Consider the following 16,147-nt stretch of genomic DNA (forward strand, 5'->3'; position numbering starts at 1 on the left):
ACCACAGTAGTCTCCAGTTGTTCGATTAATGGTCGTAGGTAATAACGAGCCCAGCATAAGGGCGTTGGATTTGTTTAATAAAGAAAATATCCAATGAACGCACAAAAGCTTTTATTTTTTAACAGTTTAAATGTAGCCGAACCATATATTATAAGCTTGAAATACAATGGAAGACCATAAATCAATAGTAACCCATACAGTATTCGTTTTTCTTCTAGATTTATTGTTAAACTGTTCTATAACCATTTGTTATGCAGTGAATTGTCTGAAAATCTGGATAATATATTGACCATATCCTTTACTGTATTACGAAAAATTTGTTCGAGAAAACGAGCGATTTTTTATGGTAACCTATCTTAACCGCTGTTCTTTCGATCAGCGGAGAAGAAAAACTAACTGATTTTTGATAGCACTTTAATCCAGCGATGCTTCAAAACTAGAATAAGATTAGAATAGTTAAATAAGTATAATATAGGTTAGGTCAGTTCTCTTACTTTTCAGTGTTTTCTATAATTTTTAGTTTTAATAGCTGACCAAAGAACTCTGTTTTTTACAACTGTATGGCACTGAAAGTGAAATATATATTTAGCAACATAATAGAGAAAAGATACTCAAACTCACTATAATTTAGGCAATAATTCAAAGAGAAAATATAGTTGTATCGGCGAATTCAATGTTTCTTGTAGCGTGGCACATTATCTAATAGGAAAGGTTTTGACATTTTGATTTGTCATTCAACTATATGCTTATATCTAGACCTGTCAGATTGACAAGTGCTGAAGTTATGCGACCAGGGTGGCCATCTCGACGGATTTGTTGTCCACATCCTCCCCCGAGTGCATCTGGACATCCTCCGAGACTGCACTTCCGTTGATTACATCCAAAACGGCGAGTTTCGATACTGGCCTACGTAGGATTCCGCTCGAAGTCTTCACCGTCGCTTGGCGTATTCGTCCATCGATGCCCTCCGTAACCTCTTGGACCATTCCTCGTATCCAGCCATTTCTTGATCCTTCGTCGGCGATAAGTACTAGATCACCCTTCCGTACAGGCTTGGTTTCCAAAAACCACTTTGGTTGCCTTCTGATCACCGGCAGACTTGGGGCAAGACACTGTGCTGGAGAGTACATTTTCCTTCACAGAGTTGCTCAGAATTTCTCAGGATTGCTCCCGTTTTTGCTTGGGTGTTACCTGATTTATCGCAAAATCAAAACAACATTGCCCGATATCTCGCTTTTCTTGCAGTTTTAGGGGTGTTTTTCGACAAATTTCGTCGATCATTGGTAAAAAGAGTTACTCAGAATTTCTCTGAGTAACTCTCGTTCGCACAGTGTCTTGCCCCTAGCCGGCAGATACTCTTTCACCCAGCGCACCCAAAAATGGTTCAATTGGCGCTGAATCATATCGTAGGAACCCCGCACTTGTAGCGCAGTTGGTATTTCCACCGAAGGTACCTTAGTCCCCATGGAACTGCCCAACAAAAAATGATTAGGAGTGAGGGCTTCCGATTCTGCTGATTCGAGCGGTAGATAAGTCAACGGTCTTCCGTTGACAATGCTTTCGATCTCAAGGATCAGAGTCTGGAGCCCTTCGTCGTCTAGTTTGCCCTCCGAGTAAGCGCCTTCCATTCCCGATTTCACTGAGCGTACCAGCCTTTCCCAGGCGCCGCCCATGTGGGGCGCCCCTGGTGGATTGAAGCTCCATTTGGTACATGAATTAGTGAAGGTAGCCGTTAGTCCACTATTGATCTGATTACGCAATATTCGGTCCGCACCGCGAAAATTCGTGCCGTTATCGGAAATGAACTCGATCGGCGAACCTCTACGGCACACAAAGCGTCGGACACACGAGATGCAGGAGTCCGTCGATAAGTTGAAAGCTACTTCAAGGTGGATTGCTCTCACGGTTAAGCATGTGAATAAAGCAATCCATCTTTTGGCATTTGACCTCCCAAGCTTTACAAGCAGAGGGCCAAAATAGTCTACGCCCACATAACTAAAGGGGCGTACGAAAGCAGCTAGTCTCGCTGGTGGCAAAGGAGCCATAGGAGGGACGGCGGGGCGAGATTTTTTCAGCTGACAGATTAGGCACGCCCGTGACACGAGACGCACTAAGGATCGTAACTTGGGTATAGCGTAGGTTTGGCGGAGTTCGTTTACCACTGTCTCGGCAAAGGCATGCCTGAAGCGGCGGTGGTGATGTTCAACTATCAGTTTGGTGACGAGGTGTTGTTTCGGCAAGATCATAGGAAAGCGAAGTCCGAAGGCGGCTTGTTCAGCGGCGGCTATTCTGCTGTTTTGCCGAAGGATGCCACATTCGTCCATAAAGGGCACTAACTTATGTATCGAGCTGGATTTGTGTAAATGCTGTTGCTTTTCCCTTGGCAGCGAACTATTTTTCCCTATTATAGCCACCTCATCGGGATAGGCTTCAAGCTGTACCATCCTTATAATCGCTTCTTCAGCGGTTTTCAACTCCTGCTGCGATGGTGATCCGACCGTCCTCAAGCGCCGCTTGTCGATGTTATTCCTGAATCGTAGAACGTAGACCATTGTATTTCGGAGCCTTTCCCATTTAGAAAATCGTTCGTACTCTATGATGTGATGAACCTCGACATGGTGCAGTACACAAGGACGAATTTCATCCTCAATGTCGACGTGGGGCACCGCAGGGTCTGGCCATTGTTCTTCAGGCTGGTACATTATCCGGGAACTGCTGAACCACTGACTGTCCGCGTTGATGTAGGGACAGCTTCCCCATTTCGTGGCTTCGTCGGCCGGATTATCTTCTGATGGAAGCCATCGCCATTCGTTACTTTGCGTCGTTTCCAAAATTTCACCTACTCGATGAGCAACGAAAGGACGATAATTACGGGGGTCTGCTCTAATCCAAGAATACGCCGTTCGAGAATCAGTCCACAAAAATCTTTTAGCGACAACGATTGGATGATTTGTTTCGACGAACTTTATTAGACGAGCAGCAAGAACGCACGCTTGGAGCTCCAGTCTCGGAACGGAAAGTGGCTTTAACGGTGCCACCTTCGCTTTTGCGGCTACCAACGTGCATTGTACAATACCATCTTGCCCGACAATTCTCAAATATACGGCGCACGAGTAAGCGGACGGGCTCGCATCTGCGAACGCGTGCAACTGTGCATTGCAATAGGTGCACTCGGTTGCGAGGGCGAAGTAACAGCGTGGAATTCGTATAGTTGCCACCCATTCCATCGCATCGATCCACTTACGCCAACGCACAAACGCTCCATCTCCTACCGGCTCATCCCATTCTAACCCGGCTCTCCACAGGTCTTGTACGAGGACCTTTCCATGTATTACGAATGGAGAAAGCAGGCCGAGAGGGTCGAAAAGTGACATTACGCATCGCAAAATTTGTCGCTTTGTCGGCCTAGCACCTTCGTTGATCAAGCTCGTCGTTTCGTCGTTCATACGTGTGCAGAAAAACAGTTGGTCCTTCGACGGGTCCCATAACATCCCCAGCACCCGTTCAGTTTCCAGACTGGCATTCGGTCGTCGATCTTCAGACAGACATATTTTCTGTTCATGGGTTACTTCGGTTTCCCCCATGTGCTCCATGACAGCTCTACTATTGGATCTCCAGTTGCGCAAATCAAAACCTCCGTGTTCGTTGACCATCCGTACTTCCGTGGCGATCCGTTTCGCTTCTTCAACGCTCCCAAAGCTGTCCAAGTAGTCGTCGACGTACGTACTTTTGAGAATCCCTTGAGCAGCTCTTGGGAATCTATCAGCGTGTTCTATGGCGTTCGTGTTCTTGGCATACTGGGCCAATGCTGGTGAGCAGGCGGCCCCGAATATAGCCACGTCCATTACATACGTTTCCGGTTCGTCGTTAGGCGCAACTCGCCATAGAAAGCATTGTGCATATTTGTCCTCCTGGCGTATTCGCAGCTGGTGGAACATTTCCCGAATATCTGCTGTAACCGCTACAGCAAAGAGACGGAAATTGAAGAAAACAGCAAGAAGTGAAACTAACTGATCAGGACCCTTTAGAAGAAAGCTGTTGAGCGACATGCCCTTCACTTTAGCCGCGGCATCCAGAACGATTCGGACCTTGTCCGGTTTTTTGGGGTTGATTACGGCGCCGATAGGAAGAAACCATATCTTCTTTGCATCCACTTTGCTGAGTTCTCCTGGCGTGACCTTGTGAGCATATGCCTTCTCCTGATATTCAGCGATCTGTCGATGTAGGTTCTCCTTTAATTTGGGATTTCGCTCCATCCGTCGCTCTAGACATTGAAGTCTTCTAACTGCCATTCCGTAGCTCTGTGGGAACTCGATGTCATCCTTAATCCAAAGAAGGCCCGTCTCGTAGCGGTTTCCAACGCGCTTGGTAATGGTTTTCATTAAATCCCAAGCGCGACGATCGTCGTTCGACATTATCGTTTCTGGAGGTTTCACGCCAACCTCCTCTATGGCGTAAAATTCTTTGAGCGAATCCTGTAATTTATCATCACACGAACATTCGCATATGTGTAGACTATACTCGCTCCTGGTCTTCCCTTGTTGACGACCATACACACACCACCCTAGACGCGTTTTGGTTGCGATGAGGTCGGAGCCAGGTCCCTCCTTAATCCTCAATGGCACGGCAAGGCGCAGGTTGTCAACGCCTATCAAAATCTTCGGCTTCGCGTTATGGTAGCTTTGTATCGGGAGCCCTTTAAGATGCCCGAATTGTCTCAACGCCTCATCAAACAGAAAACTTTGTGTTGGGAGATTGAGGGACTCCACCGTTTGTGCGTCCCGCAGTGTATAGCGTTGTTTCATGCTACTTCCGGATATGACGGCGGTCACTGCTTGGGATTTATGTTCGACTCTAGATGTATTGCCAGTCCAACGAAGACACAATGACCGCGAATGTCCATGTACGCCGAGTTGGTTTGCCAGTTCACTTTCAATCAAAGTGAGGGACGATCCTTCATCCAAAAAGGCAAATGTGTCTATTGCTCCAGCCGGACCGTGCAAAGTCACCGGAATAATCCGGAAAAGCACCTTCGAACCCATCAGCTGGTGGGTATGGTTTTCAACGACTTGGGTCGGGCGCTGCGCCGAATGTAGCAAAGAGTGGTGACGTAACTGGCATCCATCGACATTACACCGGCTTGCAATTCGGCAAGAGCGCCTTCCGTGCCCGAACAAGCAATTCTGGCACAATCCTAAGGCTCGAACCTTGCGCCATCGTTCATCGACAGTATACGCTTTGAAGATACCACATTCCTTCACATAATGACCCGATTTGCTGCAAACCATACATTCTCTTTGTTTAGCGACCTTGGGTCCTGAAGCTTCCTCAGGGACGTCAGCATTGTGTGAATTTATGAAGCCCTTCGACGTGACCTTCTTAGCTGGTTTCCGAACTTCTGGCTCGAACGAAATCACGCTGGATGCATCTTCAACCACCTCCATCATGTAGTCGCTGAATGTCTTCAAGTTCACTATCGGAACACCACGTTTGTATCCAGCCCACATCAGTTTTTGATCGGCAGGCAGTTTCGACACTAGCTCCTGCACGAGCGACGGGTTCGACAAGTGGTCGTGTTCGTTGGCAGCCTCTATATGGTCACACAATGATTGTACCGCTACGCCGAACTCGATGAGTCCGTCCAGTCTATCCGACCTCGGCGCCGGGATTGATCGAACCTTTTCGAGTAGAGCGTTAATCAAAAGTTCTGGTCGCCCATAACGCATCCTGAGCGTTTCGATGACTTGAGGAGTTGCTGCTGGCAATATCAACCGACTTCGGACGCTCTCTAACGCGGCGCCTTTGAGACACCTTTGCAACCGAAGCATATTCTCCCCATCGGTGAATCCGCAAGCGGCAGTGGTGTAATTGTAGTTCGATACAAATATCGGCCAGTCAGCGGGGTTTCCTGAAAACACCGGAAGGTCGCGCCCGAGCGATTGACGAGCCGCGAGTTGCTGCTGAGTTGGGCCTACATTTGGTGGTACGTAGTTCCCGAGCCTACGATACTGTGGGTTTCCAACGGAATAGTTGGAACCTTCTATGCCGCTTGAATTGACTGGATGCGCTACCGGAGGGCGCCGCGGTTCGGCGAAAGCAGGCGGCACCGAGCTGTCTAGCGCTACTGGTTCGGGCCTACTTACCGCTTGTCGGGGAATATGCTTGGGAACAGCTCCTTGCGAAAATAACCGTGGCAGCTGTAACGGCCGTTCAGAATTAAACGGAACACATGGGTCGTTGAACGGTGGCGTAGATGTAGCATTCGGCCTTCCTGCAACTGGGCGCGAATCGGGAATGTTGAGTTTTTCTAGCTGTGCCCTACAGAGTTCTAGCTGACGATTTAACTCGCTTAGTTGGTTTTGAGGCGGTGGTGGCATCACAGACGCGCGCTGATAGTAGGCGAGCTGCGCCTGCAAATCCTTGATCACCTGCACTGCATCTGGTTCTTTGGGAATCCCTGGTGGCTGAATTTGAGAGGCTGCTGGCGGGTTTGCTGTACCTCCTACCGCGCCTTCTTCTCCTTCATGACCGTTTAACCAGTCGTTTAACACCCTAGAACCTGTACTTCCGACATCTTCTGCCGCCGATATGTCCAATAAGCGCTGTTGTTCGTCGAGGAACTTCCGTTGCAACTCTAGCTCCATCCTTTTCTTCTCGTGCTCGTGCCGTTCTCTGAGCAGGGTTAGGTTTCGAGCTAAAACACTTGCAGAGCCTTCACCACCCGGAGAGATAATTGATGTTGTGGTGCACTTCGAGCATGACCAAGCTCTGTCCGCGATGGATCCGGTGACACCGGCGCAAGTAAAGTGCCACCACGAACCACATTTATCGCACTGAACGAATTCTCCTGCTTTGTCCGGGTGCTCGCATGCTGCGTAGTTACAGGCTGGTTCGACCTCAACCTCCGGTGTATGTGGTTCCGACATTGAAAATTTTGAAGTTTGTTCTTTCGATCAGCGGAGAAGAAAAACTAACTGATTTTTGATAGCACTTTAATCCAGCGATGCTTCAAAACTAGAATAAGATTAGAATAGTTAAATAAGTATAATATAGGTTAGGTCAGTTCTCTTACTTTTCAGTGTTTTCTATAATTTTTAGTTTTAATAGCTGACCAAAGAACTCTGTTTTTTACAACTGTATGGCACTGAAAGTGAAATATATATTTAGCAACATAATAGAGAAAAGATACTCAAACTCACTATAATTTAGGCAATAATTCAAAGAGAAAATATAGTTGTATCGGCGAATTCAATGTTTCTTGTAGCGTGGCACATTATCTAATAGGAAAGGTTTTGACATTTTGATTTGTCATTCAACTATATGCTTATATCTAGACCTGTCAGATTGACAAGTGCTGAAGTTATGCGACCAGGGTGGCCATCTCGACGGATTTGTTGTCCACAACCGCCTATTCCATATACTGTTGTTTAACGGATTACCGTTTGTCAAACAGGCAAATCTGTACATGGAATGGTTAGCTTACTGTTATCTCCGATAGTCTGAGAAATGGTTAAATGACAATTGCTAATGGTCATACAGTATGAGAAACGTTGCATTTACAGTTTGTGATTATGCGGGTTTATACCAAAGTCACAATATGGAGTGTGAAGACATGTGAAGACATTTTAACGTGCATTGCGAAGACATTTGAAAATTTCACCTGGCATCCCAATAGAGTTAAGAAACTATAGAGGACGAACGTCGCTGCTGTTCCCTTTGTTCTCGTTCGGAAACATGTCGGGTATCTATCTGTCAAACTGCATACTTTTTTGCTTTGACACTTATAGCCCGGCCTATCTCCACCAGCAAGAGATGTTTCGGCAGCGACGCCAGCGACATTCGTCCTCTATAGTTTATTAACTCTATTGGCATCCCTGACCAGCATAGTAATGCATTAAGCTGACCTAGCAAGTTAGATACATTGGTGTAGGATTGACAGCAGGGAGGGTGAGGAAAAAGGAACGCGAATGGGAAGTTCACCTAATATTAATCAAACATAATGATTAGAAAAACGTTGAAAACCACTGTCATAGAAAAAACAACTGCTCAACTGTAAGGTTCGGTGTTATGATACTTATTCAGTGTTAATCTTTCCGAATTTCCTCTTTCATCGAACAGAACGGACTCCCCAGCGGAGGATACCAACGCTTCGATAGCGACGTACTTCGAGCCCTACAACGAGCTGAACCGGCACATGATCGACCAGATCAGCCAGAGCGTTGGATTTTCGCTGAGTGGACATATCTGGCGGTAACTTCGTAAGAGTGTAAGGTCCCGTGAACCGATTGTTTATGATGATTTCCCTTTTATTCTTTTTATCTGGACGCCTGGCTGTAGACAGCTCGTTGTGTACAAGAACATAATCGAAGCCATAGAGAACATCAACATAGCGGCCATCTTGGTGCTGCAGTTCATCAAACGAAGTCGACTGGGGTTGGACGACTTTGCGCAGTTCGTTCGCAGGGATGCGGCAGCCATGGATCACCTAAGGTCTGCGGAAAACTTTATGGCTAATTTAGAACTCACGAAGACTAAGGAGTACGCCATCTTGAGCAAGTGGCGCCATCAGGTTCTGACGAACACGTCTTCCGCTGGGCGTGAAGAAGGCCTTGCCGAATACTACCAATCGGTTAACAAGTTCATCCAGGATATGATCGTGCATCAGAATTATCTGCAGATAAAGATTTTCGAAACGGTTGATCAGGAGATGCGAGACGCCAGGCTGTACCAGACGATCTCGATCGTTCTCGTATTGTTGATCATCGTCATCAGCCCGATTCTGGTAATTCTGGTTCGAAACGCTACGGATACAATTCAGGTAACCTTCTGAGATAATTTCCCACTTGATATCTAAGAACCATGTATTTCTACAGGACTTTTCCAAGGAGCTAGTCACCCGAACCCTGGAACTTCGCTGCGAAAAGAGCAAATCCGATCGGCTACTCTATCAGATGCTTCCGCCGGCGGTCGTCCGTCAGTTGAAGCAGCAGCGTCAGGTCCCGGCGGAAACCTTCGAATCCGTAACGATCTTTTTCAGCGACATCGTCGGCTTCACGTACATTTCGGCCGTCAGCTCCGCCATGGAGGTGGTCACCATGCTGAACACCCTGTACCGACTGTTCGACACCATCATTTTGAAGTATGACGTCTACAAAGTGGAAACGATCGGCGACGCGTACATGGTCGTGTCGGGACTGCCTCAACGTAATGGAGACAAGCACGCAGGGGAGATCGCCATGATGTCGTTGGATTTGCTGTGCGGAATCTCCGGATTCATCATACCGCACATGAAGAACCGGACCCTGGAGATCCGGGTGGGCGTCAATACGGGACCTTGCGTGGCCGGAGTGGTCGGCACGACCATGCCCCGGTACTGCCTGTTTGGGGACACGATCAACACCGCGTCCAGGATGGAGTCCACGGGGGAACGTAAGTTCTTATGAGGGTTTACGGACAGTTAAAGGTGTTCAGCAAATTACGACCTACCTACAGAAACTTTTTCAGCTTGCTAAAGATGCTCATTTATTTTTTTTCTGATTTTTTTTTCAGCCATGAAAATTCACCTCTCGCAGAATACCAAAGAGATCCTGGACAGGCTCGGTGGGTTCAAGATCAAACGCCGGGGGACCATCGAAGTCAAGGGCAAGGGAACGATGGAAACCTTTTGGTTGGTGGGTCATACCATCTATGAACACCTTTCGCCGGATACGGTCATTCCGATCTACAAACCGGATGTGGTAACGGAGCCAGACTTTTTGCAGATCATCTACTGATTAACCGCCGCCGGCGATGACCCAGTTTTGTGAGGTCATGGGCTGAATCATCCTTCACGATCAGGATCGTGCAAAAATCTATCTATTTTGAGTGAATAAGTGGATGGAAAGAAATTTATTGTCAATCTGATGGATGTTTATCGATGTGTGAGTGTGAGTGTGCTGTTTCCCTAACGATGATTCTATAGAAAACGTTATATGTAATGAATAGAAAGCACAGATTTTGACAGTGGGTCCAAAACTATCTGCTTGAGCTTGAGGTTAATCTTGATTGATCGCCCGTAGTAGCTTCTCCAGTGTCGCCAGATCAGTTACACTTACACAAAGAACCAATCCGATTACTGCTTCGGACTAACAAGCATCTTTAGTGTGTAAGTGTTAGTGATCTTCTGTTTCCAGGCGAGTGTTTGGGGCATGGCTGTTTGGCAGTGGTTCACTTTGGTGCGTGGAACTGCCGTTTGGAAGGCATTGTATGTTGAGATTACTGTGAAGATAATGCGGCTGAGTTCGCGGGTTACCGATTTGCAAGCGTAAGGTTCATATAGATTGATTATATTGTGATGTGAAGTTGGAAGAAAGGGAAACGGCTTCAACCCGTTTCTGGTTCAAGCTATGGCTATGAACATATGAATCTACTCTACATAAGCTGTACATGTAGAGAAAAGGGAGAAAGTAGATAGGAAGTAGCAAAGTAGGATGAAATGGATTGAATCCCGGACTTTCTGCATACAAATCAGAAGCAGTAGCCATAATTGATGGTCGATTTCTTATTAGAGGGTCCAAAACTACCTATTTGAAGAAGCCGTATTTTATGTAGTTCCTTGAATGGCTGTAGTAGTATTAAATACATATGTCATGCTATGTTGTTATGAAAAAGCGACTTAGATCGATTGTTATCCGAAAATTTCCTTGAAGTATTGAGTTGTCAAAACAAAGTCTCACGAAACCTACTGCAAGCCTATCCATATACGTGAGTGTAGTAACTGTTGGCAGAAACAGGAAACACAGCGGACGGGGAATGCACCGGGGATTCGGGAGAAGCCAGCGGAATAATCAGAAAACACGCGGAATAACTTTAACGATTGTTTTATTGAACGCAAGTTACAGAGTTTGTGTGTACGCGACGAGCGATAGAATTGAACTGAAAAATAACGGGTTTCTCTCCTCGAGCACGAAAGGGTGCATGGTTGCCAGATAGCGGGAACATATCGACACTGATTTTTCATTTGGGCCTAACTGACATTTTCGAGTTCTCTTCATCGATCCTCTCTTTGTGTTATCACAGAATATGTATTGAGTTTTCCAAATATTTTTTGGTTGAAATACGAAGAAGACGACTACACGTTGCTATAGAAACAAAAAGAATAATGATTTTGTTTGTTTTGATCAAGTTATTAGCGAAAGAGAGAGTCGATGAAGAGAAATCGATCAAGTCAGTTAGGCCCTTATGAAAAATCATTGTCGATATATTCGTGCAGTTGTGAAGGGGTACGCCGATGCACTCTCCACACTCCTCCTCAGCGGCTACCTTCTTCATCGCGGATCTTCTAGTCCAAGTTTCACGACGAACTCTTCATGTTTCTGTGGTCCCAAAGGCTTCGTCATTACATCCGCTAACATGATCTCCGTGGGACAGTATTCGAGCACAACTTCCTTCTTCTCGCACAGTTCTTGAACAAATCTTTCTCTGGTATTGATATGCTTGGATCGTTTGCTCGACCTTTCCGTGTTGACGAAGGCGATACACCCCTGGTTATCCTCTTTCATCTTGGTTGGTTGTATCTGAGGTTCACCAAAGTCTTGCAGAAGCTGCCTCAACCAGATGGTCTCTTGGCAAGCTTCGGATAGCGAGACATACTCTGCTTCCATAGAAGAGAGCGTTACGCATGTTTGGCGGCGGCTTGCCCACGAAACGGCGCCACCAGCGAACAAAAATACAAATCCCGATATTGATCGCCGACTGACGGGGTCTCCTGCCCAGTCGGCATCGCAGTAGCCAATTAGCGGATCTTCTGTAGCACCACCCAAACGGAGATAATAGTTACTGGTCGCCTTCAGGTAGCGTAGTAAACGTTTTGCTGCGGTCCAGTCGGCTTGAGTAGGCTCCGAAAACTTTCTTCCCAATATCGCTGTACTGGCTGCAATGTCTGGCCTTGCAACAACCGACAAGTACAGCATACCCCCGACCAAGCTACGGTACTGGGTCACGTCCTCAAACGGTTCGCTGTTCACCTTATCCTTCAGAAATCCGATGTCCATAGGCGATCTCGTGGTTTTCGCGTTCTCCATTCCGTTCTTGACAATCAACTTATCGATGAACTGTTTCAATCTGATCTTGAAGGTGTTGTCCTCGCGCAGAACCTCCACACCCAGGAAATGTCGAATCTCGCCCAGACACGTTAGTTCGAATTCCCGGCTCAGGTTCTCGAATTCCTTCTTCACGTTTGCTTCATCTGCTGACGCCAGTAGAATGTCATCTACGTGGACTATCAACAAATCTCGTCCTGCTGTTCCATCCTTCGTATACAGACACTGGTCTGCTGCAGAGGGCTTGAATCCGTGTTTGGTGAGCACTTCGTTCAGTTTCTTATGCCAGCAACGTGCTGACTGACGGAGCCCGTAAATGCTCCTCCTGAGGCGGCAGACATACTCCTCCTTGCCGACGACTACGAAACCGGGAGGCTGCCGCATATATACCTCCTCCTCGAGCACACCGTTGAGGTATGCGGTCCTAATATCCAGGTGTTGAACGATGAGATTCTGCTTGGCGGCGACGGTCAGAAACAGACGAAGTGTGGCTTGACGGGTAACTGGTGCAAAAACTTGGTCGAAGTCTATGCCACTTTTCTGGCTGTAGCCCTGCGCTACAACTCTCGCCTTCAGTTTCACCACTTGATCTTCCTGGTTACGCTTGACCTTAAAAACCCATTTGGATCCAACGGGTTTCCACCCCGGCGGTAGGGGTACTAGCTCCCAAGTACCGTTCCGCTGATGCGAATCCATCTCGTCCTTCATCGCTGCACGCCAATCCGAACTTTCGAGAGCTTCCACATGATCGTCCGGTTCTTCAACGGCACATGCCGCAATCCCAACAGCGTACTCCAACAGATAGTCTTCAAGATGCTTCGGTATAGCTCGGTTCTGCCGTGCCGATCTACGCACGGGACCCGAGGTGCCAGCTGGTTCAGCGCGTGGGGTGCTGAACTGTTCCTCCGCTTCCTCTTCTTCGCCAAAATCCTCGGAATCAGTCTCCTCCTTGAACGCTGCCGGATTCATCTCTTCCTTCGCTTGCTCTTTGGTAGGCGCCGTCTCTGAAGCTGGAAACTCAACGGACGACGTTCCGTTCTCGATTTCTATGAAGCGGGCGTCCCTGCTGATAGTGATGCAGTCGGTCTCCGGGTCCACAAATCTATAGCCCTTGTGCTCCATTGAGTATCCCAGGAAAGTTAGACGCTTCGCTTTCGGTTCCATCTTACTGCGTTTCACGTCGGGGACATGGACGTATGCTTGACTGCCAAAGACCCGCATGTGGGCAAGGTCCGGCTTCCGCCCCCACCACATCTCAAATGGAGTCTTGGGAACTGATCTAGACGGGATACGGTTCTGAATGTAGGTAGCGGTCAAAACGGCTTCGCCCCAGAAGCGCTTATCAAGCCCGGAGTCCAGAAGCATACAGGCCGCCATTTCAGTTATGGACCTGTTCTTCCGCTCCGCTACACCGTTAGATTGGGGAGTATAGGGAGTCGTAAACTGTGGCTTAATCCCGTTGGCCCAATAAAAGTCTCGCAAGGTCTTGTTATCAAACTCCCCCCCACCGTCTGATCGAATAACAGAGGGCTTCCTACCAAAAAGATTCTCGGTCCAATTCACGAAGTCGATAATATTTTGGGCCGCCTCAGACTTATGTTTCAGCAGATACGTGACTGTGAAACGGCTATAGTCGTCAATTAGGTGCATGACGTATCTATTCCCACTCGGCGTGGCGGTTTTCATGGGCCCGCAAAGATCAGTATGGACGATATCGAGAATCCTGGACGACTTCCTTTCGGCAACGCACGGGAATGGTGCTCTTGCCGCTTTGCCTTCAAGGCAGCACTCACAAACAAGTCTAAGACCGCAATCACTCACCTTCATTCCCGTTGCAAGCTCCTCTTTGTTGATGCGTTCCGCCGCCGCCCAATCGCGGTGGCCGAGGCGACGGTGCCACAAGTGCTGGCAGTTTTCCTTGTGCTGCCCACCTGTAGCTTGTAGCGAAGACTCCGCCTGACGCAGGTGATATAGGCCGCCGCAGCGAGCACCTGTCGCTACAACGCTCCCCTCCGAATCGATGATACGGCAACCATCACGATCAAAACACACATCAAGCTTCTTCTGAGCTAGTTTCTCAACGGAAATTAGGTTCGTAGACAGTCCGGGGACGTATTTCACACCACTTATGTCGATCCGGATCACTTTATCGTCACCGTCTATGCCGTGAAGCACTCCGGCGCCCTCACCAAGAATCTGCGTTTTCTTACCGTCAGCGAGAGTAATGTACCCTCCGCAAGATTCCTCAAACGTGGTAAAAAACGATTTATCGCACGTCATGTGCGCACTGGCACCGCTGTCAATAATCCAGGATCGACAGTTTTCACCGTTCACTACGAAAGCGATTCCCCTCGAGTCACTGTGTACAGCTTTCGCTTTCACACTATCACTTTTCTTCGGCTTCGTGCCACTCGATGAGCTGCTGCTGTTTTCTTCTTTCTTCGCTTCCAGAAGCTTCCGGCAGTTCCGTTGCAGGTGGCCGGGCTTCTTGCAATAGAAGCACACACGCGTCTCACTCGTCTTCATCACGGCGGATTTCATCGCTTTTTCTTTCTTCACCGGATTACCGTCCCGTTCCAGCCGGCGCTGGAATTCGTCCATCAATTTGGACTTCACTACCTGGAGCGTAATGCCATCTTGTGACCGCGAATCGAGAGCCGTAACAAGGCCATCGAAAGAGGGTGGAAGACTCCTCAACAACAAACAAATCTTCGTGTCGGCGTCGAGCGTCGTGCCCGCGGCGTCGAGACGATCAAATAAATCGTCTACTTCGAACAGATGTTGTTCCAAATCGCCGCGCTCCGAAAGATTGATCGCACATAACTTTTTGAGTAACGACACACGAACCGAACGGGTACTCTTCTCATGGTACGCCTTCAACGCGCCGAACACATCATGAGCGAACGCACACTTTTTCACTATGGCGAGCTGGCTGTCTTCCAACAGCAACACCAGCGTCGCCTTCGCCTTGCGATTCGCGATTTCCCAGTCATCGTCACGATCAAACTCGTCGGGAACGTCTTCGACCACAACATTCCACAAATCGTCCCGGGCTAATAAATTTTCCACCCGGAGCTTCCAGGTCGCCCAATTCGTCCCGTTTAGTTTCGGGATTGAGAATTTCGCATCGGCCATCTTTTCACTCGCGCACTTTTTCACTCGGCCGGGCCGACTCACTAACACACCCAAACGATGGGGCCTTCGCGGTGTTTCTTTTCCACTTCTCGCATTCAATGCGGAACACTAGCAATGGCGGCTCTGCTCGGCCGACCAAAACTTTTCACTTTCACCGATCAGAATAATCAGAAAACACCGAGGGGGTCGACAGTAATCAATTGGCTTCAGTTACCGTGCGGTAAGCCGTAATTTTGTTTGATTTTCTGAATTATTCATAACTGTTTTCATTATACTGAACACCGGTTCGATTTTATCGGATTTTTCTCATTTTCTGCCATTTTCCAAGATAAAATCGATTTTATGCTATTTATTTTCAGCAAAATGGTAAAAATTAACGAGTCTGGATAGAACAAAGAGGAGAAACGTCAAAATTGGAACAGTCGATCTAGTGTCATCCCCATAGTTCCAATCGAGCAGGAGACCTGTCAAAACGACAAGGATTCTCCACTTTGGTATACTCGAGACACTTTAGTAAAAATGGAACATATCTGAAAAATCGAATAAAATGAAAAAAATCGTTTGAAAATCGTCGAAAATCGGCGCTGAAAACGGCTAACATCTCTTAAAATGTTACGACGTCGCGACGCCACGTCGAAAATTTTGACAACCCTTCCCGGTAAACAATCAGCAGCGTCGACCGAGGCGTCGGCCATCAGCTGGTCGCTCAGCAGTTGGAATTGCTGCCCGGATAAAAACTAACCATAGGGTGTATGGTGAAAACCATTCCTGCACCATACAGTGTACCAGCTACAATAAAGTGTATTGTAATGAAATGGTTCGCTATATTATACATTTACATTGGATTTTTATGTAACAATATATTATACTGTTTTTCTTACGTTTGAACCATTCACTTTTCCGAAACATTATTTTTCCGTGAATTTTTAATT

General features: G+C 47.5%; 1 protein-coding gene across 6 annotated transcripts in view; it reads left to right on the plus strand.

Moving 5' to 3' along the window:
- Positions 1 to 10,649, plus strand: part of LOC115257278 (uncharacterized) — a 201,506-nt gene extending 190,857 nt beyond the window's left edge. For all 6 annotated transcript variants that reach the window (XM_062847111.1, XM_062847110.1, XM_062847114.1 and 3 more), the window contains 4 exons: positions 8,119 to 8,250; positions 8,338 to 8,818; positions 8,874 to 9,429; positions 9,550 to 10,649. In XM_062847111.1, coding sequence (XP_062703095.1) covers positions 8,119 to 8,250; positions 8,338 to 8,818; positions 8,874 to 9,429; positions 9,550 to 9,773 — 1,393 coding nt within the window. In that variant the 3' untranslated portion in view covers positions 9,774 to 10,649. The remainder of the gene's footprint in view (positions 1 to 8,118; positions 8,251 to 8,337; positions 8,819 to 8,873; positions 9,430 to 9,549) is intronic.
- Positions 10,650 to 16,147: the final 5,498 nt, after the last annotated feature.

This window comes from Aedes albopictus, chromosome 1 (assembly GCF_035046485.1).
Source record: "Aedes albopictus strain Foshan chromosome 1, AalbF5, whole genome shotgun sequence".
In the NCBI taxonomy this organism is placed as follows: Eukaryota; Metazoa; Arthropoda; class Insecta; order Diptera; family Culicidae; genus Aedes; species Aedes albopictus.